General features: G+C 30.0%; 2 protein-coding genes across 4 annotated transcripts in view; one reads left to right on the forward strand and one right to left on the reverse strand.

Moving 5' to 3' along the window:
- cv-c (RhoGTPase activating protein) overlaps positions 1–15624 on the forward strand; it is a 257468-nt gene that overhangs the window by 62966 nt on the left and 178878 nt on the right. For all 3 annotated transcript variants that reach the window (XM_088193450.1, XM_088193453.1, XM_088193452.1), the window contains one exon: positions 262–459. In XM_088193450.1, the coding sequence (XP_088049576.1) occupies positions 331–459 (129 nt within the window). In that variant the 5' untranslated portion in view covers positions 262–330. The remainder of the gene's footprint in view (positions 1–261; positions 460–15624) is intronic.
- Positions 9550–12352, reverse strand: LOC148231949 (uncharacterized). The gene is made up of 2 exons (XM_088193460.1): positions 12210–12352; positions 9550–10694 (listed from the first exon to the last, which is right to left on the reverse strand). Exon 2 carries the CDS (start codon positions 10686–10688, stop codon positions 9681–9683), a length of 1008 nt encoding a protein of 335 aa, XP_088049586.1. The 5' UTR covers positions 10689–10694; positions 12210–12352; the 3' UTR covers positions 9550–9680.

Consider the following 15624-nt stretch of genomic DNA (forward strand, 5'->3'; position numbering starts at 1 on the left):
GGACGCCATGCATCAAGTAATTTGTTCAGATTTACGAAAAATTGCCACCCGTTATATAAGTCTGCAAAAAAAATATTATAGTAAATTATATTTTATTAAAGTTGATCTGAATAGTGAAATAATTGATATTATATTTCAAAATAAAAATATCTAGATATACTTAATTTTCTTATTAGCAGTGTAGTATAATATATTATTATAAACTATCATAAATTAAATTACTTTAAAATATATTTATTTTATTTTTTATTTTGCCAACAGATCATATGGCATTCTCTCTACAATGATGCTAGAAAAGTATAGCAATATACGGTCATCATAGCAACCAACATGAGCACATTCAAGGAGGGCAGATGGATCCGCGACGAAAGTTCGCTGGCGGTAGACGAGAGAGCCGCCGGCGTCTTCCTGGGCGAAGATCCTTATAGAGAACTTGAACTCTATTTGGAGAAAGTAAACGTAAGTACCTATACTTGTATACATACACACACACACTATTTATAATGCAGCATACTTTCTTCAATTGATAAATAACCATAAAAACATTTGCGTTAACTTTCGCTTGTCACTTTTGTCCGCCGCGCCACTGCGTTTGATCTATTCCATGCTGATTCGGATGCTGTAAAATTAATCGATCCGAGAGTACATTCTCTAGACTCGAGAGTCAATCACTCGAAGAGCTTCCCCTTGCTTGCTCCTCATATGTATGAATGAGCGCTAACAAACATTGACAGGTAATCTGCTCGAATGTTCCTCCAGCGCTAGCGTGTTAACCGTCAAGTTACAACATTGTAGTTAAATTATTATTCAAACTCAACTTAACCGATATCTTATGAAAAATTATCACAGTCGAACCCCCCGTGATATTTTAATAATTCAACGGAAATCGAATTACATCACGATTAAACATGTTATTAGTCATTTTTTGATTGACGATTGATTGATGATGGATGACCTTTAATGTGTGTTTTTTCTGTGCATATATTCGTGTACTAACATTTTCAACGGGCGTTCTCATGTATCATATCAATCTATTTTAATTAAAAGCGAAATGGAGCTCATTTTAACCGACACAGTTAAACCGTTAGTTTAGTGTGTTAAAATTTTTCATATTGGTTATCATCGTTGATATACGCGTGATGGCCATAATGGATTTGAACGTTTTTAATTATAACCTTAATTACACTTTCAAAAATATTCTGATTGTATTTTTTCAATTTATTTTTAATAAATAAATTGTATTAATGACAATCGTTATTAAATCTTTGATACTTGTATATATTCATGAAAAAAAAGTATTTATTAGGACAATGTATTTTAACTAAAATTGAATATTATCTTTTAGGTTATATAAAATATGTCTTGAAATTAATAGGATATATATTTGGAAAGTATTGATATTTATTTATTTAAATTTAAATAAGACCATTGTGTCACGATGGTTAAAAATCAATACAAAGCATTATTAAAATACACAAAAAATATGTAGAATACAAGTAAGATTAAAAATAATACAGAGTATAAAAAAAAAAATTGAAGACTTTCCCTAACCAAAAACTATTTTTTTTCGGAAATAGTTTGAATGTTAACAGAACCCTTCAGTAGCTTGAAAAAAATGCTTAGTGACATACAGCTTTCTGTGAGAACTCATATCAAATCATATCTTAATCAGGCGCGTACGGTGAGATACATTCCCTTTCGCTCGCTTGCGTGTTAACTGACGAGAGTGAGTGAGATATAAGGGCTTGCGTTATATGCGCTCCGCTCGCCCTCTATTTATCCTAATAGAAAGGCAGTGAAATACTTGAACGGATAATAATCAAATATCATATTATAAAGGTATTTCTAGATCCTTTTCTGAACTTTTTCGATTAGGAGAGAGTATTTAATTATTCGGGGATTCCGAATTATATATCCCGATTTAAGAATGCTGCGAACGTTTCATAGAAGATGCGAAAAATTGACGAGTCGGCAAAGTGAAATGTGTTCCTCATAATAAAGCCGAGCATCTCGAAAGATTTATCGCATACGTTATTTACATGTAGAGAACCTTCACTTGCTCTCAAAAGTAATTCCAAGATCTTTAGTGGAAGTTTCTTTAAACAAAACGTTCTCACCGAGATTGTAGAAATAACCTAATAATAAAAACACAGCATGGCACTTACAATATCTTTAATTAAGCTTACTTTTTACTTCGGCACCCAACGCTCAAGTTTCCGATAATCTTAATCTTTCTGTAAACATTTAATACAGTTCTAGACATTTCTTTACATTGGTAATAAATTTTATCAATCACGCATATTTTTTTCTTATTTAAGAAAAATACGTCGGTAAAACTGATGGCCTTCTACATCTTTCTTTATAATAAACGTCATTTCTTCCTTCTATAAATTCACAAAACCATTTTCCTGCGTTTACTTTATAATGCCATTGCTATTAGCATAAACAACTAAGGCACGAGTTTCTACTATAACTTCATAACAAATTTCCAGACCAATTGAAACACATATTGCAAGCACAAGATTGCTGCGACTTAGACAAGGTACACTCTCATAGTATTTTTTGCTTTAATCCAAGCACTCAGATCATAGCAAAAAAAATTGAACGAATCTCAGACTTAAGGGGGACACACTTCAAGCACAGCGTTACTGAGTAAACTCTCTTGCGTTACGAATACACTATCGAAAATAGCATTTTAAAGTCCAAATAGACCTTTGTAGTGGAAACAGTTATAGTTCAAAAATGTTTAGAAAAATATAGTTTTTAATGAACTATTTAATTTCTTTGACTTTATTTATTTATTCAATACTTAAGCAACCCATGGAATTATCCATAAATTAAATACGTGCTATAGCGGTATAAATAAGATAATATATAAAGCATTTTAAATTACTTAAAAAAATATTTATATTATTTATTAAATATCATGACTCGAAATTGTTGATAAATATCTGTTTCTTAATTTTCTTAGATGAGTCATCTCAAAACATCTCCATATCGGTATAAACAAGCTGCAAAAACAGCGATTATATCGATTTGAAATTGATGTTTATGAATCTTTTTTTCACACGTACCTCATAGAAAAGCATTAGCGCGAGATTCATCAATCTTTCGTGAGAAATTATTGCTTTCGCCGCGAACATCATCAATCATTCTGATAACTGATAATTAAATCAACCCACGAGAAACACCTGTGCAAATTTCCAATACCATATTTCGTTAATCGTTTATTAAAAACACACCCTCTTAAAAGAAACATAAGCGTTTAACGAGGAACTATATTTACAGATTGAAAAAACATGGGGATGAATAGGCGTTTTTTGAGCCTGCCAAGAAGAAAGTGAAAACCTTAACGCTTAATTTAAAAGGCAATTTCCAATACAATAATTCAATTTATTGTCAATATCCGGTCATGTGGAGTGATGATATACGTTCCTATGTCTCGTGAGTCGCCCGCAGCGAGCGTGCTGTTCGCAACTTCCACATGTCATTTGGCAAAAAGTTCACATTCTCATCGATAGCTATTCAACGATATGTTACCATGTGTCGCTTGGAGCGTTACTCGAAATTAATTTCAAGCCTTTTTTTTCTCAGTAACACAAATCGTGATTGATGATTTGCACGTCTAATTTTTATAAGCCGCATGGCCTGTTATGTGTTTTTTTTCTTCATCACATCTCTACATGAGCTTTGATGTGTACAGTTATTCGGCGCTGTTAATAAAAATCATTGTCGTGTTTTATCGTCGTTAATTATTTTATTTGTTAGTACAACGACGAATTATTCGAATTGTTCGAAGTCTTTTCAGAGTGCGGACCCCCCAAGTATGTTGTTTAGGTTATCTCGGAGAGAGCATTAAAAAAATACGGTTAACACTATCTTACCAAAGGGAATAAAAACAAAAAACGTAAAAGCATGTAGAGGAACGTGATGTAAATATAAAACGAATTTGAATTAAAATTAAAATTTAAAATTTACACGTGTGTAAATAGACTGAAAAGCAAAGTAAAATTAAGCGAAATGTTCGTAAATTTATAAACAGGTTTGTTTGTAATAATTATATTACATAATACGTTTGTATGTATGTAAGTTGGCACGCACATGTATTAGTTAAATGATTTACTTATTTCTGAATATATACAAACATAAAATATGTTCTAATACATACAAAAAAAAGATTTCTATTTTTATAAAGATGCATTCTAAAACTAGTTGCAGATTTTATTTACATAGCTTTCAACCTACATTTTAGTTTAATTACACCTATTTATAATGTTATTTCAATATATATCGGTGATTAAAAATAGTTTCCAGATTCTAAAAATGGTCTTTTGTAATATCGTAGCGTATAATGTAAAAACCAAAGAACAAATCTTTTTCAAATATTTTTTTCTCTTCGTCCTCTATAGCTAGAACAAAAATACTTATATACAATAAATCGAAATAATAGTATCATGTAATTTGTGATATTGGTTCTAAGGTTTTGTGATGTCTTCAAAGCGAAACAAATTAACCTTAACCTTAAATGTTTTTATTTCCTTTCATGTGTGGAAAATCGTTTTTAATATTTATAATCAAAATTATGATTAGCTTCCTCATATAAGAGTTCTCTAGATGTTCTTAATTTTATTAATAAATATCAAGGCAGCTAACTTGTATCACAATTAGGCAGTTAATCGAATTCATATTCAAAAATCCAATATCCGAGAGATATTTGGAAAAGAAAGATATAATAGCCAGATATGCACAAGTAAAAATCAATATCAAAATAAATCATTTTATTTTGATATTGATTTTTTATTTATTTTTAACCATATGAAAATTTAAACGAGCTCTTGATTTCAACGTCTTATAAGTATAGCGCCTGCTCTCTCTTTTGACACCCAACACACGCAGAGTTCCCTCTACGCGTGTTGGGTGTCACAATATCATTTCGCAACACTTTTCCTGTTTATGATTATTTTTATAAATATGTAAGTCGCATATTATTTTGTTGCAATACATATAATTTTAAAATAAAATATTTTAGTAAAAAAGTTATAAATACCAACCATATATTTGTATTTCGATATTCAACATTATCCTACAATACATAAAATATTTATTTTCCAGTAATCGCTATCAGTTACTGAGAACATATTTTTTATCCATCATATTCAATTTTTATTAAACAAATATGTACATATTTTTGTCGAATTACACGAGCCTTTGGCGACTCGTCGTGAATTCCTCTACAACATATCATCTGTTTAAACATATTTATTTTTCTACAACATACATATAGCATATATGACGAACAAGCAGTTGTCTCTTTGGCGTGCATTACCTCCGTTTCGTGTACGAATGTACCCAGGCAGTACTCGTATCATATTTCCGAGCGTGTTACTTTTATCTGTCTAAATTTCTACACACAATGTCTTCGACATGGTCTCGCAGGCATTAGAAGGTCGCACAGATGTCGCTGTTGTCTTTTGGCCTTAGGTCACGGCCCTTTGCCAATTCCCACCGGTGGTAAGTCCTTTGAGACTTAGTTCTCTCTGGGAATTCACCCACGCGCCTCGCGATTTATGCACAACCCGGCGCAAAAGAGTCCGGCCGTCGTTGGATTAGATCTAACGAGTTTCTTTACCATTTTTGGGATAAGTAGCGAGCTGCCGATAGACCCAGTGATAGATTTATTGATAGCGATAACAATTGCGCCCGTATGTGAAACAATATCAATTTATTTTATTTTATGCGTGAGACTCGAAAGTTGTGTGTGATTCTTTTGAGTTTTCTGTTATAAGCAAGCCAAGCAAATAAACTTTCTACGTTCCATTTACGATTGTTCCTAAGCTACGGCAAGTTTTATTTCTAATACGACGCTTGCCTTTTATGATGGATACTTAGAAATAGTGAAGTCATACTTTTAACATTTTCAACATCAATAAGTGTACAGAATTGTTATATGTGAAACTCTTATAAGTGAATTGAAGTAGAATGAAATGACCTACTACACTCTTGTCCTCGCCTAACTTTGGACAGCTTCGCAAGAGTGTAGAGCAGGCATTAGTCCAGCAGCATGCGTTTCGTCCTGTCCATTCCACCGTTATTGACCTTTTGTCTTACGCCAAAACTATTAAAAAATCTATCGATGCAGAAATACGAGTAGACGTCGTATATACTGATTTCAAGAAATTTGTTGTGTGTCATCATCAAAAAATTGTCGGACCTCGGTTGACTGGATGATTTAACTCGGTTTTTCTTAAGTTATTTGAGTGATCGTAAAGTTAGTTCATCACTTTGAAGTTCCCGCAAAGGTGCAACTCTGGCCCTCTGCTCTTCACGTTATTTATTCATGACATGATTTAAAGATGTATAGATGCATTCGATCTGTTGCGGATTCCTTTGTCTGCAAAGTGATTGAGATTCTCTATGGAGATGGACTCTGTCAAGTTAGTGTTAACTGCCGTTAAGTGTTGGATAGTGCCATACTGTATCATTTTATCGATTCCGTACATCATCAGATTATTCCTACGATCTCAGTGGGAACATTTTGACAAAGAAACTTTCCCTACAGATTTAAGAATCACTTTTGAAAGATAGTATTAAATATTTACATATTAGACTATCGGAAACTTGAGCGTTAGGTGCCGACGAAAAAAGTAGGCAATGTTAAAAAAGGTATTGTAATGGTAGTTTAAATGTAATGTAAATGCCATGCTGTGTCATTTTCCTGATCCCGTTCGCCATTAGATTATTCCTACGATCTTGAAGGGAACGTTTTGATTAAAGAAACTTACATTAAAAAATCTTATATTGGTATTGCTTTTGAGAGCAAGTGGAGGTTCTCTCTACACGTAAACGACGTCTGCTATATGTCTTCCAAGATGCTCGGCTTTGTTATGAGTAACGCATTCTAATTTGACGATCCGTTAGTTATTTGCGTCCTCTATGACAATTTATTTCGCAGAATTCTTGAATCGGGATCTATAGTCGAGAATCCTCAAAAATACCATTTTAATCGAAAAAGTTAATAAAATGTTCTTGGGATACCTTTATAAGAGGATATTTAATTATAGCCCATTCTTGTAACCCAACACCTTTCTTATAGGAGCTTAGGGATACGATTCGCTATGTTCTCGCAGACAGTTTCTTTAAAATACTGACGGATTTCCTGTTGACAATCAAACTATTTTTGAGGAATTCCAGTTTTGGATTCTAGAGCCTGCCTCTTCTGGTGACCGTTATGGTCAGGACGTCCGCACTAGCCGACTCGCATATAGCTATCGCCATCCGGCTCCCGAATACGCTAGCATTGAACATTGATTTATTAAATGTCAGCTACGAGGAGCTGGTTCGTTTCATATTATTTGTTTTTAATTAATTATTTCATTAGTTTTACTTCTCTTACTCACTATGTATTCTTTTTTTTTTGTATTGCATATTTATAATGTGTATTGTAATAATAGAATGTTTTTTGAACATAGTGACATATTGGGGCCACAATGCTCATTATTTATTTTGTATAAATAAATAATTTAGGCTGATCCTTTTGAATATTGACGCAATTACGAAAGGAAAAGTATAATTGGCTTTAACCATGAACTTGAATTTCATATATTTTGGGTGCTTTAGAGTTAGAAAATATATTAATTAATAGGACACTATTATTCTGTAAGCCGTCCTTGTATAATACATACATATGTATGTTACTGACAATAAGCCACATCTTAAAAGGTGAAAACAGTGGAAGTCAATAATTAAGTATAGACTATAGAGAATGACATTTTATTATCCTTGAGTTCTCAGAATACTATGTATTCTTTTTTTGTTAAGAAGCAGGAAAAAATGCTAGAAAACATATTGTGGTTATCTTTTTCTATAGATGAAATCATTCATAGTGATTTAATGTTATTACAATATAATTATTAGTCATTGTTTGATTGACAATCATTGATATAAATTTTGTGATAAAGTTTGAAAATAATTTTAATACTTCGCGTGATTTACGGAAATGATTTAAAGTGGAAATGTCTTGAACTTAAAAATGATATTTAAATACGATACTTATGGTAGACTCAAGTTTATGAACGCCAACGTGTGGTTAAAACAGAAACTAGAATACTACTTTAGGCTGTGAAAGCACCACTTCAATAAAAAAATATTATTTAATATTATAATAATAGGATTTCTTAAATAAATATTAAATATATTATATTTAGGTATTTAAATAAAATATTTTATCTCACACAAATTGTAAGCTGCAATAATAAAACTAATTGATAGGAACTTCTTGTCGATGACGACGTTATTAATAGAATCACAAGCATAAATATATATAATTTATAAACATTTTTTATTTATTTAAAATAATAAATAAATTATTATCTCATATTATAATTAATGCTTGTTTACACAGATCGATTCAATTTACCGTTAACGACCTTTTTATTGTAGTTTTTCACTGAAATTATCGTTTTACTTCAACTAAAACGTTTCTCATTTTACTCTCAATTCATTGATGACCAATTTGAAAATGCTATTATATCCCGGAGGTCGCGGTCGGGGTCTTTTTATTCTTCGTCAGATAAAAAACGTAGAGTCATTAGATTTTATCCGACGATGTCGAAATGTTAAATTATACGTGTGGTAGTCACTAGAAAGTGGTATTTTACCATGCAGTTCCATTATAGTTAATTGAGTTAACTCTAACATTCGTTTTCCGTCGGCGGTTATGAGGTATTATGACAGTCGTTGTAATATTTAATTGACGTTGCACTTTAAGTAGCTTTCGCATCATCATTGATACAATTCGTTTAAATTTTGTTGCCGTTTAATTGATGGAGAAAGAAGGCAGTCTTAGCCACTGTATTTATTAAATATGTGATATTATTAAAAAATAAACCAATGTGATCACAGTAACTTTAGCATTTTAATACGTGAAGGTCGATATCAAATAATGCCGCTTCTAAGAAATACCACATCTTATAGCCTTGAATATTAGTGATTATTACATATAATATCGGACTTTTTATAAAATTAATTTAAAGCATAATGCCATATTTTTAGTAATAAAACTTCAGAATATTTTTGAAAAAGTAAGAGACTATATTCTAAAATCATATTCTTTATCATCCTTTGGATCTACCCATAATTGCTTTAGTAGAAAATTGTATATCAAATATTAATGATCTCTACGATGCCAAAAGTCAAAATGTGATATTTCAGACCGAAACGATGGACAGTTATAATGCAGTTACTGGAAAACATGCGGGTCTATTAAATTTTATTTATAGGCTTGTGTGACATTATCGGTCTCAAATCTCTGCTATCTGTGATGGTAAAACAAAACTTGGTTTTATGGTTAGTTTACCGTTTGGGTGATTTATTTGAAACGTTTCAAAGGAGGGATATATTATATGTATAAATCACACACTTAACTATATTTTCATATCTGCAATGTTTTTATTAATGTTTATTTATTATAATATTAGTACACATACATTAATAATAACAATCTTTATTATGTAAAAATATAACTATTATATTAAATGTGTATTGCAAAACTTCTATTCGTACATCGATTGACCATATAACTATTTCACTACTTCTAACAATATTAACATGTTCGTTAATTTTATATATGTTAATGATAAAAGCTTATTATATTATAAAACAACAAATCTCTATGATTGTATTTAACTAAAATTCTTGTCAGCGTAAATCAGTACTTTATCTTGCGGATCATATTCATAGTCTTCGTTGCTCTTATTGATTAACAACTCGTTTTTTTCTTTGATTTTTCGCATTATATTTTTGATGAATTTATTCACCAAAATATTCCTAAACAAAGGATTGTATTCAACGTTCTCATTTTCATCGCTCTTTTTTCCTCTATTTCCCCAAAAAGGTCCATCAGTATTCCGCTTTCCTCTATTCCCCCAAAATGGATTCTCGTCTTCCTTCTTTCCACGATTTCCCCAAAACGGTTCTGCTACATCTTTTTTACCCCAAGCTCCCCAGAATTTATTAAATGCATCATTTTGTCCATCCCTTTTGCCTCTATTGCCCCAAAAAGGCAATTCGTCCATTTCTTTTTTATTATTAGATTCTTTCTTGCCTCTATTGCCCCAGAAAGGTCCATTTTCGCTCCTCTTATAAAGTACTTCGTCACTTCTTCTTCCTCTATTGCCCCAGAATATGTTAGTATCATCATTCATTTTTAAATCACTCCTTCTTCCTCTGTTGCCCCAAAATGGTTCAACACTATCGTCCTTTTTGCTTTTATTTAATACGCCAAATTCGTTGTTGACTTCGAATAAATCTTCTTCTTCATATGGTCGCTTGCCCCTGTTACCCCAAAAAGGTCCGTCCATGTTCCTTTTCTCGTAAAAGGTCGAAAGGTAATCTAGGTAATCCAAATAAGTCTGCTGATCTTCTAGAGTAGACGGTTGCTGTATCGGCGCCTGATCTGGTTGCGATCTTCTGCCTCTGTTTGCCCAAAACGTAATGTCTTCTGGGTCCGTCGTGACCCTTTTGGATCTGATTATGGGATTCGCCGTGGCTAAATTTTGACCTTTGGGACCCTGTTGCTTGTTTTGCACTTCACCATCGTCTTTCGCCGTTATGAGCTCGTTTCCATTAGATATTCTTCCGGCGACCAGAGCTATGTAAACAAAGGCGCCCAATAAGAACGGTTGACGCATTTCCAGCTACAGGTACCAGAAAAGTAAAAACAATAGATTAAATAATGATTTTTTAATTTATTAGTACTATTTAAAATTTGGTAATGTGAGTTTTGTATAATTATAAATAAAAATATGATTATAAATTTCTACACTTAATGCGATCCTCAAAAGAATACTAATTTTGCTCTGAAAAATGCAAATTATTTATTATCATACGCTTCGTCTGCATTTGCGATGCTATGTATAAAACTGTGATAAAGTGTTTTTCTTAGCATTTTTATTAATTAACGAAATGTTTATCTTAAAATAAGTATGATTAATTGTACGAAATATTTAAACAAATTTAATTATAAGCATGCTTTATTTTTTATCATATTTGGTATTATATCATGCAATAAATACCGACAGTTGTATTAATCCTTCTTTATTAAGTGTAAATTAATTACAATACGGATTAAATTAACTTGTAAATTCTGCAACTAAAACAGTTGTTTTTAATATCGGTATTTAAATCTTCCGCAAAAATCAAGTAAACGGAGATTTATTAATTCGAGACACTACTGAGAAATATATTTGTATAATATAGATATTATAACAAGAATATTTTTAATAATATTTTAACAAATATGTAGTGCAAAATAAGTACTAAAGAACACTATCTTATATTAAAAATTATTTTAACTTTTATTTAAAATTGATTATATATATAGTAAAAATGTAAAACATATCAGCAATTTTGACATTAAAATATTTCAGAATTTGTATTTTACCAGCCATTTAAGTCACGAATAAAAAATATTATAATACGATATCAAATAATTTTTCTATAGGGTTAAAACATTAGTATTTAATAATAATATTAATATTATTATATTTCATTGTTTTTCAAACGTTTAATCACTGAACGTATTTCTTAAATATTTCTTGTGGTCTATAAGAAATAAAAATTGCAACCCTAATACAAATAAAAATTCCTGCACTTGGTTCTACAGTGCTCAAGAAAATAAACATGTTCTTATTAGTAGTAAATATCAAATAAAAAGTCAAATATAATACAAAAAAAGGCAAGCGAAAGAATGATAAAAATATTTATCAACAACCCACTGCAAAAGTAAAAGATTTTATGATATATTTGCCTGTGCAGTAAATATTTTACAAAAATTGCTATTATATTATATTTAGAATGTGTTTAATACGGCTGCGAAGATAAAATAATTTATTTTTGCTTATATTAATAGTCAATTAAGGCCCCTAATTTTATTTTTACTCCTCATAAGCATTTTTTATAGTTTCTAATAGGAAAATCTATATTATTATAATTAGAAATTTTGCTACTTTTCGGTATATAATATTATATCTAAAAATCACCACTAAATAACTTTTTAAGTATTTTTTGAACATTGTATATTTAATTACAAATATTACTTCTATTTATTAAAATAATAAGTGTCGATTATACGGATAATATTCTATTGAAATGAACTAAAATATCTATTGATAATATTAATAGTATGTATAATACATATAAAAAATACTCACAGATTTTACACAGTTCCACCTTTTCAAAACTTTAATACCTAATTATTTTTAGGCTTACTAAATATTATTTATAATTAACGGAAGTACATTCCGACAATTTAGCTGTTCTTAGTACCGTCTCCCGTAAACGCTTTGTCACGAATGTTGCGAACCTGTTGCTCCTGAGGACTTTTATAGCGTTTTCTTGGGTCGCTCTTGGGGGATCGGGGCTCGTGGGCGAATATCCAGGGGGTGGAAAACTGCAGAGTGGGGTTGGGTAGTCAAGAAGGCTCTCTCAATGGACCCGAGATTTTCCGCCGGCATGTCACTCACCTTGTAGGTAGCGCAGATTACGGTTTACACCGAATAAAAATAAAAATACACTCGTATATAGAATTAGGTTATAATTTAATTTTTAAGCAAAAAATATAAAGTCGTAAAAAATGCTTAGCTATATGGGTGCTATCTTTTAGTAACTATATCTTAATTTTTCTTAGTATAGAGTAACAACAATTTTTTTTTAATATTTGTCATTTTAAACTTTTTTATTACTTGTAAAAAATTTAAATTGCAACAGAAGTTTAATAATACAAAAATATGCATCGCCATCGGTGAATTCGCTTCTCGATAAAATCAAGGAACTTGGATGGAGGGTTTTATCTCATCCACCTTATCCTCCAGCCCTTGTTCCTTCCGATTACTATTTATTTCAATCGATGCAACATTTTTTAGACGTGGAAAAATCAAAATTCAGACGATTTGCATTGAATCAATCTCCAGCATTTTATTTCAATGAAATTATACAAATTACTGGGAGGTGGGGAAAGATTATATATTTAGAAGGAAATTATCTTTTGAATCAATAAAATAAAAATAAAGATTTAAAAGTGTTTTTTTTCCTCATTATTAAAACGACCTAATAGTATTATGAGAACGGTAGATATTGAAAAAATACTACACACAATTTAACTTTTGAGATATCTGTGATTAATCCTCAGTTAAAAGTATTTATTAAAGTCGTATAGGTCTGTTTTAATAAAGTATATTATACCTCTGCATATATTAAACACAGAATTTAATGTCTTAATGGAAATACTTAATTTGACATCAATCGTATGCACATATGTATATACATACATATATTCACTTAAATACACGTTTAGGCTTTTATTGTACATATATCAATGATAGCATTTCAAATGTAATATATGTATTATATATATTAATAATTTAAATCTTTGATGTGCACATAATACATGTTAGTATAATAAAATTTCTCTAACTTAAAAAAATATATCAAATATTAATATTTCTTTATCTTAAACACAATTACTTATTTTACTCATTTTTTCCATTCTTATTATTTATTAAATATAATTTAGATCCAAAAACTATATTTCCTCTAATATTCGTTACGTAATTTAATCAATTTTTTTTATATATATTTGCTGCTATGTGGTTTATTACATTTTATTATTTTTATGATTCTGATATATTCATATTTCAATATAATATAGAAATAAATACAAATAAAAAAATTCTAAGAAAAAAGTCAACAACCAGTCATACCATTGTTTGCACAAATATGAAATCCAAACATCGATCAATAAAAGGTTGCTTAAATTATTTATATTATTTTATTATTCGTATATACCATGTATACGTTAGGGAGCTAAGATAAAATTAGCTATTTTACGGTGTTGCTTTTAGTCCCAATTTCTCTCTTTTTCCAACTCCCATTGCTAATCTCTGACGACAGTTTCGTTTGTTTCGCTTCTTGATTTTTGTTTACTTGACGTACCCCAGTGGTCACCAAGCAAACACTATAATTCATTACACAAAAATACTGTAATAAAATAATAATAATAATAAAGTCTTAATAACATTGTGTCAATATTATGTTCATTGTTGAATTAATCAATTTTTTCTTCATACTCTTTCTCAGAAACGGTGTCAATAGTATCAAACAAAATTGTTGCCGTGTTAAATGTGAAACTGGCATTACATCTCTTTTCGATATGTATAGAAATCTTATCTAAACGCCTTTCTTTGGAGACGCACTTTGTATGAATAAATTTTCCATTTGGACCGATATAGCAATGGGTTTTCTTTCAACATTTTAAACTTAGTATGCCATACCGAGCTTTGAAATTATTATGTACCCATGTGGTATGTGCGTACACGTGAATGAAATATGGTAATTTTATTAACCATGTTGTGTGCTTTCCTTTAGTTAAAATCTGTTAACAAATATATTATTTTTTTAATTTAATATGAATTTTTAATTTAATACGATTTAATTTAAAAATTAGTAAGCACTATTTAACAAGTTTACTTTAGTTCAATGATTGAGTATAAATTTTTAACTTATAGAATCGTATAAATAATATTAAATTAAAATCACACAATATAGATTCAAATATAACGATGTTCGAAAATTATTGAGAGATTCTCAAAAGCAAACGAGAATCATGGATTTTCTAAATAAGGCAAAAAAAATATAATTTGTATTGTAAATATATTATACATATTTCAAAAACAAATAAAAAATGTATTTCAGATTATCTGTACCCTTTCTCTCTAGAACTATCCGGAAAATCGATTGTACTATATTTATTTTTTGGATATGATTTGAGATTTAGAAACCATTTGTTGCTAGTTATGTATATTGTTGACATTAAATAGTGAAAAAAATAGTAATTCTTAGTAAATCTGGAATCGAGTATGTCGTATGCAAAAATTTTTGATACAAAATAGAGCTTTCGAATATACTTATGATACTGTTTAAAAAAAATTTAAATAAAAAAAAATAAGGTTTTTTTTCCAAAACACGTTTAGTGTTGTTAAGTCGAACATGTTAATATTATAGTTAAGATCAGTGTGAGCTTATTTATACATATTTAAAGTTGAATTTTGGTGACAGTATAGAATTCTTGTGCATCCCGTATATGATCGTTAGCAAAATCCAATGTGTCAATTCATAAACTCATAACTCGTAAACTCATGAACACTCGTAACTAAGTAGGTTTAAATTTTAACGAAAAGATCGCTATAAATGAAACGTTTAAAAGCCTAAACTACATCTAAATAAAATATAAAAAATTATGGTTTTTTGCTTCAAAACAAGCGATGTATCAGTTCAATCGGACCCCCATACGAGCCATTTTGAGACTTTCAGAAGAGTTAACGCTCTTAACTGCTTGGTTTTAAAGATTAAAAATTTAATTTTTAGTATCGTATAGAACTACCGAGCACCCCCTATACGTTCTGTATGAAAAATATATATTTTTTTTTAAAATGGCGGTCAATGTAAAAATGAAAAGTGTCATAACTTTGCAAAATGAAATCCTACTGAAAAATGTCATATGCAAAAAGTGTTTAAAAGCTTGATTTGAATTTTAAAAAAATTTTTAATTATTTTTTTTTAATAAAAAAC

This window comes from Plectrocnemia conspersa, unplaced genomic scaffold (genome assembly GCF_051122295.1).
Source record: "Plectrocnemia conspersa isolate PC_06_02 unplaced genomic scaffold, ASM5112229v1 ptg000009l, whole genome shotgun sequence".
NCBI classification, from domain to species: Eukaryota; Metazoa; Arthropoda; class Insecta; order Trichoptera; family Polycentropodidae; genus Plectrocnemia; species Plectrocnemia conspersa.

Excerpts from the sequence above, each read along its gene's own strand:
- LOC148231949 (XM_088193460.1), bottom strand. The coding sequence starts at position 10,688 with ATGCGTCAACCGTTCTTATTGGGCGCCTTTGTTTACATAGCTCTGGTC.